Source organism: Oncorhynchus mykiss, chromosome 15 (assembly GCF_013265735.2).
Source record: "Oncorhynchus mykiss isolate Arlee chromosome 15, USDA_OmykA_1.1, whole genome shotgun sequence".
Lineage (NCBI taxonomy): Eukaryota > Metazoa > Chordata > Actinopteri > Salmoniformes > Salmonidae > Oncorhynchus > Oncorhynchus mykiss.
The window spans coordinates 62,139,833-62,155,720 of NC_048579.1; the positions used below are offsets into that span (position 1 = coordinate 62,139,833).

The following is a 15,888-nucleotide window of genomic DNA, read 5'->3' on the forward strand; positions in this document are numbered from 1 at the left end:
AAATGTAACTTTATTACCCAGACCTCCATGTTATGATTACGCCCATGTGTTACTGCTGACCAATCAGAGTACAGGCACAAAATGTTATCGTTCTGACGGGTGCCTTTACCCAAGACCAGCACGGAAGTATTTTTGATTCACAGAGAAACAAATTTGCTCAACGCTGCGCTTTACCTATCAGGTGAAATTAACAACAGGTGGAAAGATGTCAGAGCCCAGCAAGCAAGATATTGCTGCCATTTTCAAACGACTACGTTCCCTTTCTACGAATAAGGTGAGTGTTGATAAGCTTTCTGTCTTTAACGAGGAAGTAGCTAATGTTAGCTAGCTCCGGAGGGGAAAAAATGACACGTCGCACTGTTTTGCTGTGCAGGGGTAGATGCGTCGTAACAAACGCACATGGAAAAGCTTTGAACCACGTATGCTCATTGCACATCCTCCTGACAAAATGTTTTTGCAGTGTTGAAGAAAGAATTAGCATGAGCAGTTTAAATGGAACGATAGGACATCCTGGACAGTCACGTTCGAGCCAGCTGTCATGTGGCATGATGACAGTTGGGTCAAAGATGGTACTTTAAGAAACTGGTTGGACAGTCCACTTCGTTAGCGTCAGTGTGTTTATTGTAAATTATAGATGTCTGGTAAATGTTGACTCATGGACGCCACAAAGATGAAAGACGTCACACAGACATAAACAATACCTTTTGGCTCATAAACTGTCGATTCCAGCTGTTTCCGTCTGCTGTTTAGGCCTGGCTACATTGAACGCGACAATGTTGCAACCGCAAGCATCGGAAAGCTGTTTTGGAAACATTGTTTCCACTATATTGCAACACTTGTAACTAGCTGGTTTAGATTTAATTTTGGTAAATTTCGGCGTTCTCTTAATGTGTGGACAAGTAGAGGCAATAAAGTTTATACTAGAAACAAATAGGAAAATATAAATAGAATATACAGTATGAGGTCAATATTTTGTACTTCAGACCTCCACGCTACTGGGTTGCTTCATTATCTGTTAGTGTTTTGCTATCTATTTCGCATGCGCTCATATTTACTTGCTTATCAGTGTCCCCATAGACTTATCACTGCATGAAGGAGAGAGACAGCGAACACCTTGTCTGTATTCAAGTCTCATGTTTTCCAAAGCTGCTGAACTTCTTTCCTATTACAGGCGTGCTTTGACTGTTCGGCTAAGAATCCTAGTTGGGCCAGTATCACCTATGGAGTGTTTCTCTGTATAGACTGCTCAGGAACACACAGGTCATTAGGAGTGCACCTGTCATTCATCAGGTAAGGAACAATGAATGAAAAAACAATTTTTTTTGCTTACCCCATCCTGTTCTTTCAGATTTACACTAGTGGGTAGGGGCTAGAGGTTGTTTCTGGACAGGACCATTGGCTTCACACAACACACAATTTGACACATTATGGCCCGATGGAGTGTTCAGAATCAGAACTGTGTATTGTTTGTTTCAGGTCTACTGAGCTGGACTCTAACTGGTCCTGGTACCAGCTGCGATGCATGCAGGTGGGCGGCAATGCCAGCGCGGTGAGTAAAGCCATCCATGGTGGGCACTGACCTGGTGGGCAGCCACGTCCCAACCTGCTGTGTTAAGCGCTGAGAGGGTGGTACTAGTAGTTATGTTTCTGACTGCATGAGTGGGCATTATTTCTAGAATGTATAGGGTACTGTATGTTGTCATGATGTCACAATAGGGCCCTGTATAATACCTGTATTGTGTATGCAATATTATAATGCAATATTCTGAAAACTATTAACAATACTTTTTTGTATTACAGAGTCTGTGTAATTCAAACCATTGTTTTCCCCCTGTGTCTCTCAGAATGCCTTCTTTGCCCAGCAAGGCTGTACGTCCAACGCCGCAAACACCAAGTACAACAGCCGAGCCGCTGTGCTCTACCGCGAGAAGATCAAGACCTCGGCCACGCAGGCCACAAGGCGCTTCGGCACTGAGGTGCCACACACATCCATCCAGACATTCCACTGGGCAAAAATGGATTTAGTCAACATTGGTTACTTGTTATACTGTCTTTAACAACATAATCATGTCGCATCAACATGGCTGATTTAAAGGAGTGTATACTTAGGTCCTTATAGATGCCAAGGAATCCTCTGTTTTGTTTCCCTGCAGTTGTGGCTGGACAGCCAGGCCCCCCTCTCTCCAACATCTCCCGTCAATAAGGAGGAGGATTTCTTCAGTATGCACGCGCAGGTGTGTGTGTGACTGTTAGTACTTATTTGTTTGAAATTGTAGAAGAGTATGGATGTGTGCATGTTGTTTACATGGTCATGTTGTTTACATACCTTGCATATTTTGGTAGGCATTCCCTGATGATCGTAGCTCTGCCCAGCCTAATATAACAAGCTCCGCCCAGATGAATCTAAGCCCCACCCCAGTAGAGGAACCCTCTACAAAAGAAACCGAGAGGGACAAAAACGGTACACCTCTACTTCAATATTTACATTTCAGAAACACACATACACTTGCATCTGTTTGTCCATGTCGTCTATGCCCTCAACTCTTTCTGTCTTCAGGTAATACAGAGGGTCCCAGTGTTGACGTGCTAAGTATGTCTCCTAAAGAAGCCTTAGGTAAGAGGACCAAGAGATTATGCCCTAGAGACTAAAGATACTCAACTTGAACCTTAAGCATTAGGAGTACATTAAATATCTGACCCTGGAACAGTAGCTCTTAGCAGCTTCTATCAACTGTATTCTAATGCCCACTGTCACTTCTCCCTTAGAGTCCTCCTCTCTTCTCAAGAAGAAACCAGCTGGGGCCAAGAAAACAGTATGTACTCTATGTTAGTGGATTAAGGAGGTAATGTTCCTCCCCACACACCTATGTGTGTTGTGTTTATGAATACGAGTGAATTTAGTGATGGTTGTGTGTGTGGGTAGAGGATTTAGTGTGAAGGGACTGTGTACATTGCTCATGGATCTTGTGGGTCAGTAGATTAGTAGACACGTATTCACGTCTGTGTCCTGTGTTTTGTCTCAGTTGGGCGCTAAGAAAGGTGGTCTTGGGGGTAAGAAGGTGAGCAAACAGAGTTTCTGTGACCTGGAGAAGAAAGCACAGGCGGTAGACAAACTCAATGAGAGAGATACAGCACCCACCACCAAGAACAGCCCCCAACCAGCAGAGGAATCCATGTGAGTCTCTCTCCAATTTAAATGGGCTTTAATTGGCCTCTCGCTCTCTCATCCACATTATCTATTATTCTCTAATCTTCACTCTGCTTATCCATTTCTCTCTCTCCACCTCTTTCTCGCTTCCTCTATCTAGTGGTGCCTCCATGAGACTGGCCTATAAGGATCTGGAGGCGCAGCAGAGGAGTAATACAGAGAAGATGAAGGGGATGGGGGAGAAGAAGAAGGAGCAGGCTGAGAGACTGGGCATGGGCTTTGGCAGCAGGAGGTGGGGGGATTGAATTGATGGTGGTGGTGGTGATAAAAGGATTAGTTTATTTCTTAACACACTTTTTACAGATGTTCTATGTAGAATAGTTTAAAGGGGTACTTTACATTGCAGGGGATAAGTCACTCATCTTCTAAAACAGGGATTCGCTAACTTTTTGCTGTGCGATCCCATTTTGATATTAAAACATTTTGGTGACCCCACCATGTAAAAAAAAAATGTATGTAATCAACTGCCAATGTTTACTTATTTAATTTGGGTTATGACAGTCTATTAGAAATCTGTCAGACAGTATTTTGACGGCTATGGTTTGAAGTGATTGAAATGCATCAAAGGTATTGGGAAGTTCAGAAGATCATCAGGCAATAATGTTGTATGGTCTTCTGTGTAGAAAATAACATAATTGATTGTTCTTTTTCTCCCAGTCTGATTTAGTGTCTGGTCTTGTCCACTCTGTTCTAACGGCTAGTAAAGGGAAACAGTACGTGTTCCTGAGAGTTATCTTTCAGTGATGGGGTCATAGTATTTTGTAGCTTAAACGGTACTGATGTAAGTTAAAATTTCCTCTCGTGACCTCTCGTGACCCTCCTCTCGTGACCCGATGCTCAAATCGGGCGATTTCCCCACCCTAGCACACATCAGGGAAACCCTGATCTAAAATAATTCTATTATTGTTGGGACTGAAACATGTAACCATTGGAGATATTGTGGTAACAAATACTTTGATTATTTGACTCCATTCTCTCCCCCGTCTCTATCTCTCTCTAGTGGAGTGTCTCACTCTGTGCTGTCAGACATGCACACTATCCAGCAGGAGAGCCCAGTGGGGTCCAAGCAGCCCACTAAGAGCCGGAGGTACACAGAGAAGGAGGAAGAGGAGACTGACGAAGGCTCCTTTACATCCAGGTCACCACACTACCTACACACTCCTGCAACGTTCCAATACTTTAGCAACGGGTCATTCCTTCTTGGAAGTAATCACTGACATGGCTAGGCTGGTCTCAGATCTCTTTCTGTTGTCTTGTAATGGGAGTTGGAAAGACATCAAGATCTGGGAAAGAAATCCATTAAAATTGAGCTCTCTGACTTCCGGCAATGGCAAAGCTTTAACAATACGCGTCTGCATAGTGTCCTCGAACTTTCAAACAATTTTAAGGCATTTTGACACGGTTTACCTTTTTGTTAATAGTGAGTTGGAAGTTAAAATATTGTATCGCCGAAGCAAAATATGCCCAATATTTCAAAGCCTCAAACGAGGCATGGAAAATTGCCCCTCTGACAGTCCTTGTTCGGCCTCGGCGGATGCTAGCTCGTAAGAAGCACCAGCATGGTTCAGAATGGAGATGGACAAGGGAATAACAAAAATCCAAGAGACACTTACTGAACGCCTCAATAAAATTGATGTGCTGGTCAATAAACTCCACGAAGACCAGAAAGTCACAAAGGGACGAGTGGAAAAAGTTAGAAAAAGACCATGCTGACCACCAGGCTCCCATCCTGGATGTCCATGAGGAAGTGAACCAAAAATACAAGAAGTTGGAAGACTCCATCTCTAAACTCGAGGAGAAATCTGAATAATTACGAAAATTTCCAAGGGCGCTCGAATTTGAGACTTCAAGATTTCCCGGAGGCCTTGAAGAGACGCAATCTTCTATCTACAGAAATGGTTCCCCGTAGGGCCCATCGCAACCTGGCCAGGTGGCTGCCTGCGCTACCCAGCAACTTTGGATCGAAACCAAGAATGGTGAGCTCACGTTTGACTCAGTGAAGATGGCTGAAACATACATGAGGAAAGAACTTTCTGACTTGTTTACGTCTACTACACCCCGAGGAAATGTCTTTTGAACTTGGATACAGTGAAGGTGGGGGTGGTGTGTGAGGGTGAACTCAGGAGGATGGTGATTGTTTAACTACTAGTCCCTATTTTATATTTGAGAGATGATAGTTATCGTCTAGTAAAGGTTTTCATTTATACGTCTTTTTTCCAGACCTGCTGGGGTGCATTTGTGGTCATCGCTTTTGTCGCCGCGCGGCGCAGGTTTCAGGGCGCTTTGGCGAGTGCCGATTGGTTGACACTTGGGTGTGCGGGTAGGCTCTGTTGGTGACTGAACGCACCAGAGTTGTATTTTTATATATTTTTGTTGACATCCTCAAGTGGGGCTAAATAGTCTGGTCATTAGTTGTAATCAAATTGTATTTTGTTACTTGACTAACAATATTTTCATGCTACAAGGAACAGTCAATGTACTTCTAATTCCATATACATATTATTTAGAATTAACCTAATTCGAGCAATGCTATGCATAGCAGGTACATCTAGCTTCTTTAACTCCCTCAGTTGGGGAGGGGGATGGGTGGGTTTGTGGTAGGGTCAGGGTATTAGCTCACAAGATGTTTACTACTTTATACTTTCATTTAATTTTGTACACGTTGTGTATTTTGTTAACACACTTTTGTTTCCTTCCTTTTCCCTATTTCTTTTCTTTAAAGATGTCGGCACCTAATACAGTGCCTTGCGAAAGTATTCGGCCCCCTTGAACTTTGCGACCTTTTGCAACATTTCAGGCTTCAAACATAAAGATATAAAACTGTATTTTTTTGTGAAGAATCAACAACAAGTGGGACACAATCATGAAGTGGAACGACATTTATTGGATATTTCAAACTTTTTTAACAAATCAAAAACTGAAAAATTGGGCGTGCAAAATTATTCAGCCCCTTTACTTTCAGTGCAGCAAACTCTCTCCAGAAGTTCAGTGAGGATCTCTGAATGATCCAATGTTGACCTAAATGACTAATGATGATAAATACAATCCACCTGTGTGTAATCAAGTCTCCGTATAAATGCACCTGCACTGTGATAGTCTCAGAGGTCCGTCAAAAGCGCAGAGAGCATCATGAAGAACAAGGAACACACCAGGCAGGTCCGAGATACTGTTGTGAAGAAGTTTAAAGCCGGATTTGGATACAAAAATATTTCCCAAGCTTTAAACATCCCAAGGAGCACTGTGCAAGCGATAATATTGAAATGGAAGGAGTATCAGACCACTGCAAATCTACCAAGACCTGGCCGTCCCTCTAAACTTTCAGCTCATACAAGGAGAAGACTGATCAGAGATGCAGCCAAGAGGCCCATGATCACTCTGGATGAACTGCAAAGATCTACAGCTGAGGTGGGAGACTCTGTCCATAGGACGACAACAATCAGTCGTATATTGCACAAATCTGGCCTTTATGGAAGAGTGGCAAGAAGAAAGCCCTTTCTTAAAGATATCCATAAAAAGTGTTGTTTAAAGTTTGCTACAAGCCACCTGGGAGACACACCAAACATGTGGAAGGTGATCTGCTCAGATGAAACCAAAATTGAACTTTTTGGCAACAATGCAAAACGTTATGTTTGGCGTAAAAGCAACACAGCTCATCACCCTGAACACACCATCCCCACTGTCAAACATGGTGGTGGCAGCATCATGGTTTGGGCCTGCTTTTCTTCAGCAGGGACAGGGAAGATGGTTAAAATTGATGGGAAGATGGATGGCGTCAAATACAGGACCATTCTGGAAGAACCTGATGGAGTCTGCAAAAGACCTGAGACTGGGACGGAGATTTGTCTTCCAACAAGACAATGATCCAAAACATAAAGCAAAATCTACAATGGAATGGTTCAAAAATAAACATATCCAGGTTTTAGAATGGCCAAGTCAAAGTCCAGACCTGAATCTGTGGAAAGAACTGAAAACTGCTGTTCACAAATGCTCTCCATCCAACCTCACTGAGCTCGAGCTGTTTTGCAAGGAGGAATGGGAAAACATTTCAGTCTCTCGATGTGCAAAACTGATAGAGACATACCCCAAGCGACTTACAGCTGTAATCGCAGCAAAAGGTGGCGCTACAAAGTATTAACTTAAGGGGGCTGAATAATTTTGCACGCCCAATTTTTCAGTTTTTGATTTGTTAAAGTTTGAAATATCCAATAAATGTCGTTCCACTTCATGATTGTGTCCCACTTGTTGTTGATTCTTCACAAAAAAATACAGTTTTATATCTTTATGTTTGAAGCCTGAAATGTGGCAAAAAGGTCGCAAAGTTCAAGGGGGCCGAATACTTTTGCAAGGCACTGTATATGGATTGAAGTCTGAAAACAAACAGAAGGGCTTAGATCTATATATGAACAAGCACCTTTCTATAATAACCCCATCTTACCCAAAGCCCTGAGAGATGGTATTACATTTTCTTGGTTCAACAAAGGAATGAAAACATTTGGTGATCTCTATAGAGAAGGTGAACTACTGTCCTTTCAACAACTGCCATCAAATTTTCAGTTACCTCAAACTCATTTCTTCAAGTACCTACAGGTTAGACATTACATTGCCACTCAGCAGGGAGGTAGGGTTCAGCCCATGAGTAAATCTATAACTGATAAACTGTGGCTGGGGAGGAAAGGGGTAAAATGTTTAATTTACTACATGTACTCTGGTCTTCAAGCTCTGTTGGGGAACGATGAACCTCTGAAAGCTTGCATGAAGTGGCATGATGACCTTGGTCTCATTGAGGATGAGAAATGGGGAAAGCTCTTTTTAGATGCTCAGCATCTTTCATTTAACCCAAGGCACAAGTTGATGCAATTCAATATTTTACGTAGGGTCTACTTTACACCAGTGAGACTGTAGAAGGTCAATTCCAAGTATTCCAAATGTTGCACTTATGCATATGTTTTTGTTCTGCCCTGAACTAAGAAATTATTGGAAAGACATTCAGGTCTTATCACAGGTCACTAATATGACGGTACCACTAGAGCCTTCCCTTATACTTTTTTGGAGATGATTCTCTTCTACCAGTTAATATTTGTAGCAAAACCAGATTCATTAAATTGGCAGTCATTGCAGCCAATAAATGCACAGCTATTATATGGAAGAGTGACACTCCACCAAGCAAGCGGATAGTTCTTTCAGCCACATCTTCCTATATTCCATCAGAAAAAATAACATTTATGTAATAAATCCTTTGAATTTACTGATGTCTGGGGGACTTTCAGAAGTTTCTAGAGATCATGCCTCATTACTACTTTCTTCATTAATGTATTGCTTTTGTGTTGGATAATTTATTTTCTAGCATGGAATGTGAAGGTCATTCTGTTTCTTTTTTCTTGTTGATAATCAGTGAAGCTAATACCGGGGGAGGGAGGGGTGTGTTTCTGTGTTGGGAAGGGTTTTGCACAATGTGCCCCCATGTAGCATGGTGTTTTGTGTAGCTGGAAGGAATAACGGGGGATTAATTGTGTCACATTTTGATTGTTAAATTGTAAAAAGAAATGCTAATATATTGTAAAAAAACAACAACAACAATTGAGCTCTCTTTTCCATATGAAACCCATCAGGATGTCGATGACCAGTTCAATGACCAAGTTTGATGACCCGACAGAATCCTCTGACAAGTTCTTCTCCAATTGGAGCGAGACGGGGGAGTCTGGCTGGAGGAAAGAGAGCAGGAAGCCAGAGCCAGACTTCTACCTGAGCACTAAGAGTTCCTCACAGGAGGACAGGTACTATATGACTGTTTGATTTCCAGGGATGAAAATACAGAGATGCATGTGAAAAAGTAACATTTTATTTTGGCCGTATAAGTCCCCTGAGCCACACTTTCTTTTTTACATTTTTTTAAATGTCTTTTCTATTTTAAGTTTCTCACTGCAGTTGTCCCTGAATACACCCTCCCTCTCTCACACACAGGACCGCAGCCCGGCGGAAAGCAGACCCAGTCCCTGTCTCAGACTCAGGCGATGCCCGCAAGAAGTTTGGGGACGTCAAGGCCATCTCCTCTGACATGTACTTTGGCAAGCAGGATGACTCTGAGGTAGGCACACTGTCATGGGACACACGTACAGTACCTGTCAAAAGTTTGGACATATCTACTCATTCCAGGGTTTTTCTTTATTTTTTTAAAATGTTCTACATTGTAGAATAATAGTGAAGACCTCAACTATGAAATAACACATATGGAATCATGTAGTAACCACAAGTGTTAAAAAAAAAACTTTTTTATATTTGAGGTTCTTCAAGGTAACCACCCTTTGCCTTGATGACAGCTTCGCACATGCTTGGCATTCTCTCAACCAGCTTCATGAGGTAGTTAACTGGAATGCATTTAAATTAACAGGTGTGCCGTGTTAAAATGTAATTTGTGGAATTTCTTTCCTTAATGAGTTTGAGCCAATCAGTTGTGTTGTGACAAAGTAGGGGTGGTATACAGAAGATAGCCCTATTTGGTAAAAGACCAAGTCCATATTATTACAAGAACAGCTCAAATGAGTGAAGAGAAACTACAGTACATTACTTTAAGAAATGAAGGTCAGTCAATGTGGAAAATTTCAAGAACTTTGAAAGTTTCTTCAAGTGCAGTCTCAAAAACCATCAAGCGTTATGATGAAACTGGCTCTCATGAGGACCACCATAGGAAAGGAATATCCAGTTAACTCTGCTGCAGAGGATAGATTTATAAGAGTTAACAGCCTCAGATTGCAGCCCAAATAAATACTTCAGAGTTCAAGTAACACACATCTCAAAGTCAACTGTTCAGGCCTTCATGGTCAAATTGCTGCAAAGAAACAATGGACAATAGACAAGTGGCATTCTATCATTTTAGTCTGAGTCCAAATTTGAGATTTTTTGTTCCAACCGCCGTGTCTTTGTGAGTAGGTGAACGGATGATCTCCGCATGTGTGGTTCCCACCGTGAAGAGTGGGGGTGCTTTGCTGGTGACACGGTCTGTGATTTTATTTAGAATTCAAGGTACACTTAATCAGCATGGCTACCACAGCATTCTGCAGCGATACGCCATCCCATCTGGTTTGCGCTTGGTGGGACTGTCATTTGTTTTTCTAAGGACAATGACTCGGCACACCTCCAGGCTGTGTAAGGGCTATTTAACCAAGAAAGAGAGTGATGGAGTGCTGCATCAGATTACTTGGCCTCCACAATCACCCAACCTCAACCCAACTGAGATGGTTCGGGATGAGTTGGACCGCAGAGTGAAGGAAATGCAGCCAACAAGTGCTCAGCATATGTGGGAACTCCTTCAAGACTGTTGGAAAAGCATTCCAGGTGAAACTGGTTGAGAGAATGCCAAGAGTGTGTAAAGCAGTCATCAAGGCAAAGGGTGGCGACTTTGAAGAATCTAACATATAAAGTATCTTTTGATTTAACACTTTTTTGGTTACTACATGATTCCGTATGTGTTATTTCTTAGTTTTTGCTATTCTACAATCTAGAAAATTACTAGAAACAAAAAAAACTTGAATGAGTAGGTGTTCTAAAACTATTGACCAGTAGTGAATAGATTAAAAAATTGATTCGTAATGACAAATTATTTGGGTCTATAATTATGTTGTACTGATGTTCCTACCTTTTTGATCTAATTGACTGCCAGTATCAAATGTCTGCCAGTGTTGACTGTTCTGGTTAAAGTTTTATGCTAGGCTGTGATGTCCTACAAGCCTCTCAGGCTAGTGTATACAGTTAATTTGGTGCTGTGGAATTCATATGTCTTTCTCAGAGAAGACTGTTAGACATTTTCTATGCTTCTGTTCTGGCTGTTTCCCCCTGTTGCAACATTGCTTTTTGATTGATTATTATCTATAACTGCTGTCTTTTTTTTTTTTTTTTATCCACCTGAAAATCCCTATTACAGTAATACCCCTATGTGTAGTATGCTCATTGTTTAGTATCAAGTATGTCATTTGAAGTATAAAGTATTAATATGGTTGTTTCAATGCAGTATGAGGCGAAGACTCGCCTGGAGAGGTTCTCTGGAAGCAACTCCATCAGCTCAGCTGACCTGTTTGATGACCCAAAGAAACAGATGGGTAGGGAAGCCAACTAGTGTATACTTAACCATTTCATACAGGGCATTCGGGAAAGTAGTCAGACCCCTTGTCTTTTCCCACATTTTGTTACGTTACAGCCTTATTCTAAAAGGGATTCAATAGTTTTTCCCCTTGTCAATCTACGCACAATACCCTATAATGACAAAGCAAAAACAGGTTTTTAGAAATGTTTGTAAATTGTATTAATCTAAATATTGACATCACATTTACATAAGTATTCAGACCCTTTATTCAGTACTTTGTTGAAGCACCTTTGGCAGTGATTACAGCCTCAAGTCTTCTTGGGTATGACACTACAAGCTTGGCACACCTGTATTTGGGGAGTTTTTCCCCATTTTCTTCTTTGCAGATCCTCTCAAGCTCTGTCAGGTTGGACGAGGAGCGTCACTGCACAGCTTTTTCAAGTGTCTTCAGAGATGTTAGATTGGGTTCAAGTCTGGGCTCTGGCTGGACCACTCAAGGACGTTCAGAGACTTGTCCCAAAGCCACTCCTGTGTTGTCTTGGCTGTGTGCTTAGGGTCGTTGTCCTGTTGGAAGGTGAACCTTTACCCCAGTCTGAAGTCCTGAGCACTCTGTTGCAGGTTTTCATCTGTACTTTGCGCCATTCATCTTTGCCTCATCCTGACTAGTCTCCCAGGCCCTGCTGCTGAAAAACATCACGATGCTGCAACCACCATGCTTCACTGTAGGGATGGTGCCAGGTTTCCTCCAGATGTGACGATTGGCATTCAGGCCAAAGAGTTCAATATTGGTTTCATCAGACCAGAGAATCTTGTTTCTCATTGTCTGAGAGTAGATGCCTGTTGTCGAACTCCAAGCGGGCTGTCATATACCTTTTTTTTTACTGAGTGGTGGCTTCCGTCTGGCCACTACCATAAAGGCCTGATTGGTGGAGTGCTGTCAAACGTTTTGGGTAGACTTCCACAAGCTTCCCACAATAATTTGGGTGAATTTTGTAACTGAGTCAGGTTTGTAGGCCTCTTTGCTCACACACGCTTTTTCAGTTCTGCCCACAAATGTTCTATTTGATTGAGGTCAGGGCTTTGTGATGGCCACTCCAATACCATGACTTTGTTGTCCTTAAGCCATTTTGCCACAACTTTAGATGTTTGCTAGGGGTCATAATCCATTTGGAAGACTCATTTGTGACCAAGCTGTAAATTCCTGACTGATGTCTTGAGATGTTGCTTCAATATATCCACCATTTTCCATCTTCATGATGCCATCTATTTTGTGAAGTGCACTAGTCCCTCCTGCAGCAAAGCACCCCCCACAACATGATCCTGCCACCCCTGTGCTTCACGGTTGGGATGGTGTTCTTCAGGCTTGCATGTGTACGCCTCCACAATTTAAACATCAGAATGATTATTATAAAGCAACTGTCACCACCACTGATGTTACTAACCATCTCTCTCTCTCCGGTCCCCATGCAGCCAGCTCATATCGTCTGACCAACATGCTGCCCAGTGCTCCAGACATGTCCCAGCTGAAGCTGGGGGTCCGCTCTGCAGCCGGGAGGCTGTCCGTCATGGCCAGCGGAGTAGTCACGTCCCTTCAGGTTTGTGGTTCAGATGGCCCTGTTGGTTGGAGCTTGGTGCTAGCAGCAGATTGACTCCCCCATGGGCCACATACTGAAGTGAATGTGTTATGGGGACTGTAAGCCGTAAGGCAATTTCAACACAATAAGAACTTGAGCTTCTTTATATCATCATTATTCCAATTGGAAATCCATTTTCTTGATTTAATTACTATGTAAGTGCACAGTAACAACAATATCAGTGACTATTTCGTCAAAGGCATGCTAGATACAACATACTAGTTACCAAACCACATTGTGTATAAGTGCAACTTTAAGGTTACCTAATTCTACAGCGTCAACACTCCGACAACTGGTACACGGTGTAAGCAGTAGGTTCTTACGTTGTTGTGTATCTCATTTGTTTCAGGACCACTACAGTGCGTGAGTCCAGTGTGTGTACCTGTGTTATGACACACACACACGCACAACCTGTTAGGTCCCCTGGGTATTGGAGGCGATGAACATCCTTACGAGCAATGGACAAGTTCAGCCGTACAGGAGAGGGAGAGATATGGACGGAGAGAGCGAATTAGCGACATTGTGTAGGCCAGAACATTAGGCTGTAGCTATGTGTGTGTGTATATAGCAGCTATTTGAATAAAGGATGAATTATCTACATTGGAGTTATGTCGAAACAACATCCTCTATGAGGTAGATGTATGAAGAACACTTATTTACACAGCTTCTTATTTAATCTGTCCAGGCCTTTGGTTTTGATATTTACATCAATGGTATTCAAAATAAAATTGTATCATCCATTATGGTTCTAATTGAGGGTGACTTAGGTTTTGGGTTCCTTTTCCCCTGTGCAATTGTTATTGAATCATGTCATCTTGGTCACCTTGGTTTTTATGTAGCTATTTGCAATGAAGACATGTGTTTTTCTACATGTGGTATGTAAATAATTTAGTTAATTAATCTGATGGGCATTGTTTTAATTACATGTCAAATGCAGGGAGATGTTGCCATGTAGGATACATGTCTTAAATTTTAGGGTGCCTTCAAACCAAAATGCCTGCGACGCGTTGTGCGTGTGCCGATTCACTGAATGTGTGTTTGGAGGTATGGTGAAGTGGAGAACATTCGAGGTGGGAGAAACATTATTTTACATTGGTTGACAGACCTCTAGTCAGGATGGGGTGCAACTAAATGTCCCCATCTCATCTGTTGGACAGTGTAAGTCTGCCATTTCATTCACTTCTATCCACCTGTACACTGCTCTCTGAAATGTGTTTGCTGTGCTTTTGAAGCATTGGTTTGAAAGTGCCCTTAGTCTTGGAAGTGTACTTATGTCTGTCACTCATTTATGTCACTTGACTGAAGGACCAAATACTCAACCTGATTTCTTTGTGTAATGTGTGTGTGTGTAGACACACTAGTCGGATACGGTCCTGTACAGTGTAGCATGATCTGGTCTGCCTCTCAGCAGCCAAACATATTCTCCATATTACTATTGACTACTCCCTTCATTCATCTGAACTGATAGCATCTTAATGTTCTGTCCCAGTACTCTCAAAGGCTGAGTTTAGACAGGCAGCACAATTCTGATCTTTTTCTTCTCACTAATAGGTCTTTTGACCAATCAAGTCAGCTTTTTAAAAAGATCTGGTGTGAAAAGATCTGTGTAAAAAAAAAAAATCAGAATTGGGCTGCCTATCTAAACGCAGGCAAATAACCAATTCTATTTTCTGTGACCACATTAGTTTGTGAGAGGAACACAGGACACCCATCCAATTATTGTTCTGTTCTGTGGCTATGAAGGAAAAGAGATAAGGAAAGGAACTCATGCAAAATAAATGGGACGTGGCCCTCTGTGATCAAGGACCCATTGGCTGCCCTCCCTAGAGCCTGACTCATTTCAACAACAGTTGTACTATGTGTTTAGTGAAGGGTAACCTCTAACCCTTTGCTGAGCAGATTCATTGTATATTACCTCTGTGAACTGTGTACCTTGCAGAGACTATTTAGGGTGTTTAGAGTATATTTTCACACTGGGTATATGTGGGTTATATTTTGGGTGTTTATGTGTAGTGTGGTTTTGTTATTTTGAGGGGATTGGCTAGAACTCTTTAACTGGACGTTGCCAGAAGTATTTCTGGCTACCTAGTATCACCTACCGAACTCTCATTTAATGCATATTTTTCTAATTTTGATCCTTACTAATTCGAACTCTTGAGTTGAGATTTAACACTGAAGTGAAATATATTTAAGATGCAACGTTACCCATTTGAATCTGGGTTTTGTATAGTGTGTAATTCAGTGACCAGGGCTTTTGTTCATTCTCTTTCTACTGTAATCCAAAGAATTAGGATACATGTGCACATGCCCTAAAAATTTCAATTATGGGAAGAGAGAGTTTTTGTGTATTTGTATTAGAACCTGCAAGTAAAAGAAATTGCTACTTGAATGTACATCTATAGAACAGTACCTGAAGCATTGCATTAGTTTCCAAATGACTGTTTTACCAACAAATACATCTATGGACATGAGCTCTTTAGAGAGCCATTCAATTTGTGTAATCAAGGTGTGTATCATTGTTAGCTGCTGTGTATTAGAAACTTTGCTTCAGAATAAAAATTATACTGCACTTGCATGTCCTCAGTGGCAGACTTACCATTAGGCAACTCAGGCAGTTGCCTGGGCCTTGTAAACTTGTCATGATTCTGTTTAATAAAACATTTATGTTATCTTGCCTTTCTGCTCGTGAGAAACCTCCGATTAGCGCAATTTAGCGGTAGTGACAAACTGAGCGTTTTCAGTTTTTATCCTGCGAATTTGGCTCCAGCTTTTGAACAGTTGGGGCTATAAGCCAAGGCTCTCAGGAACGTGTCCTGTCTTCTGTTTCGCTCTACAACGCTCGCAAGCTGCGCAGGACACGTTAGAAGGTACGGTGACAAAACCGCAATTGAAAACAATGCAGATATTTTATCCTACACAATTATTTCCTGATTATCTTCCCTGATGTTCTACCGAACTTTCCAATACCT

The 15,888-nt window shown here is 41.9% G+C and overlaps 1 protein-coding gene across 2 annotated transcripts; it reads left to right on the top strand.

The window, feature by feature from the left end:
- The first annotated feature begins 81 nt into the window (after positions 1-81).
- Positions 82-15,593, top strand: LOC110490562 (ADP-ribosylation factor GTPase-activating protein 3). Of its 2 annotated transcripts, none has more exons than XM_021563986.2 (16): positions 82-274; positions 1,172-1,290; positions 1,477-1,549; positions 1,845-1,976; positions 2,154-2,234; positions 2,344-2,461; positions 2,558-2,614; positions 2,767-2,813; positions 3,024-3,175; positions 3,309-3,440; positions 4,209-4,346; positions 8,818-8,982; positions 9,170-9,293; positions 11,214-11,301; positions 12,756-12,880; positions 13,269-15,593. In XM_021563986.2, the coding sequence occupies exons 1-16, from the start codon at positions 206-208 to the stop codon at positions 13,284-13,286; spliced, it is 1,638 nt and encodes a 545-aa protein (XP_021419661.1). In that variant the 5' UTR covers positions 82-205; the 3' UTR covers positions 13,287-15,593. The 2 variants fall into 2 exon arrangements, with proteins under 2 accessions (XP_021419661.1, XP_036800806.1); XM_036944911.1 differs by lacking the exon at positions 82-274 and adding an exon at positions 349-569.
- The last annotated feature ends 295 nt before the right edge of the window (positions 15,594-15,888 follow it).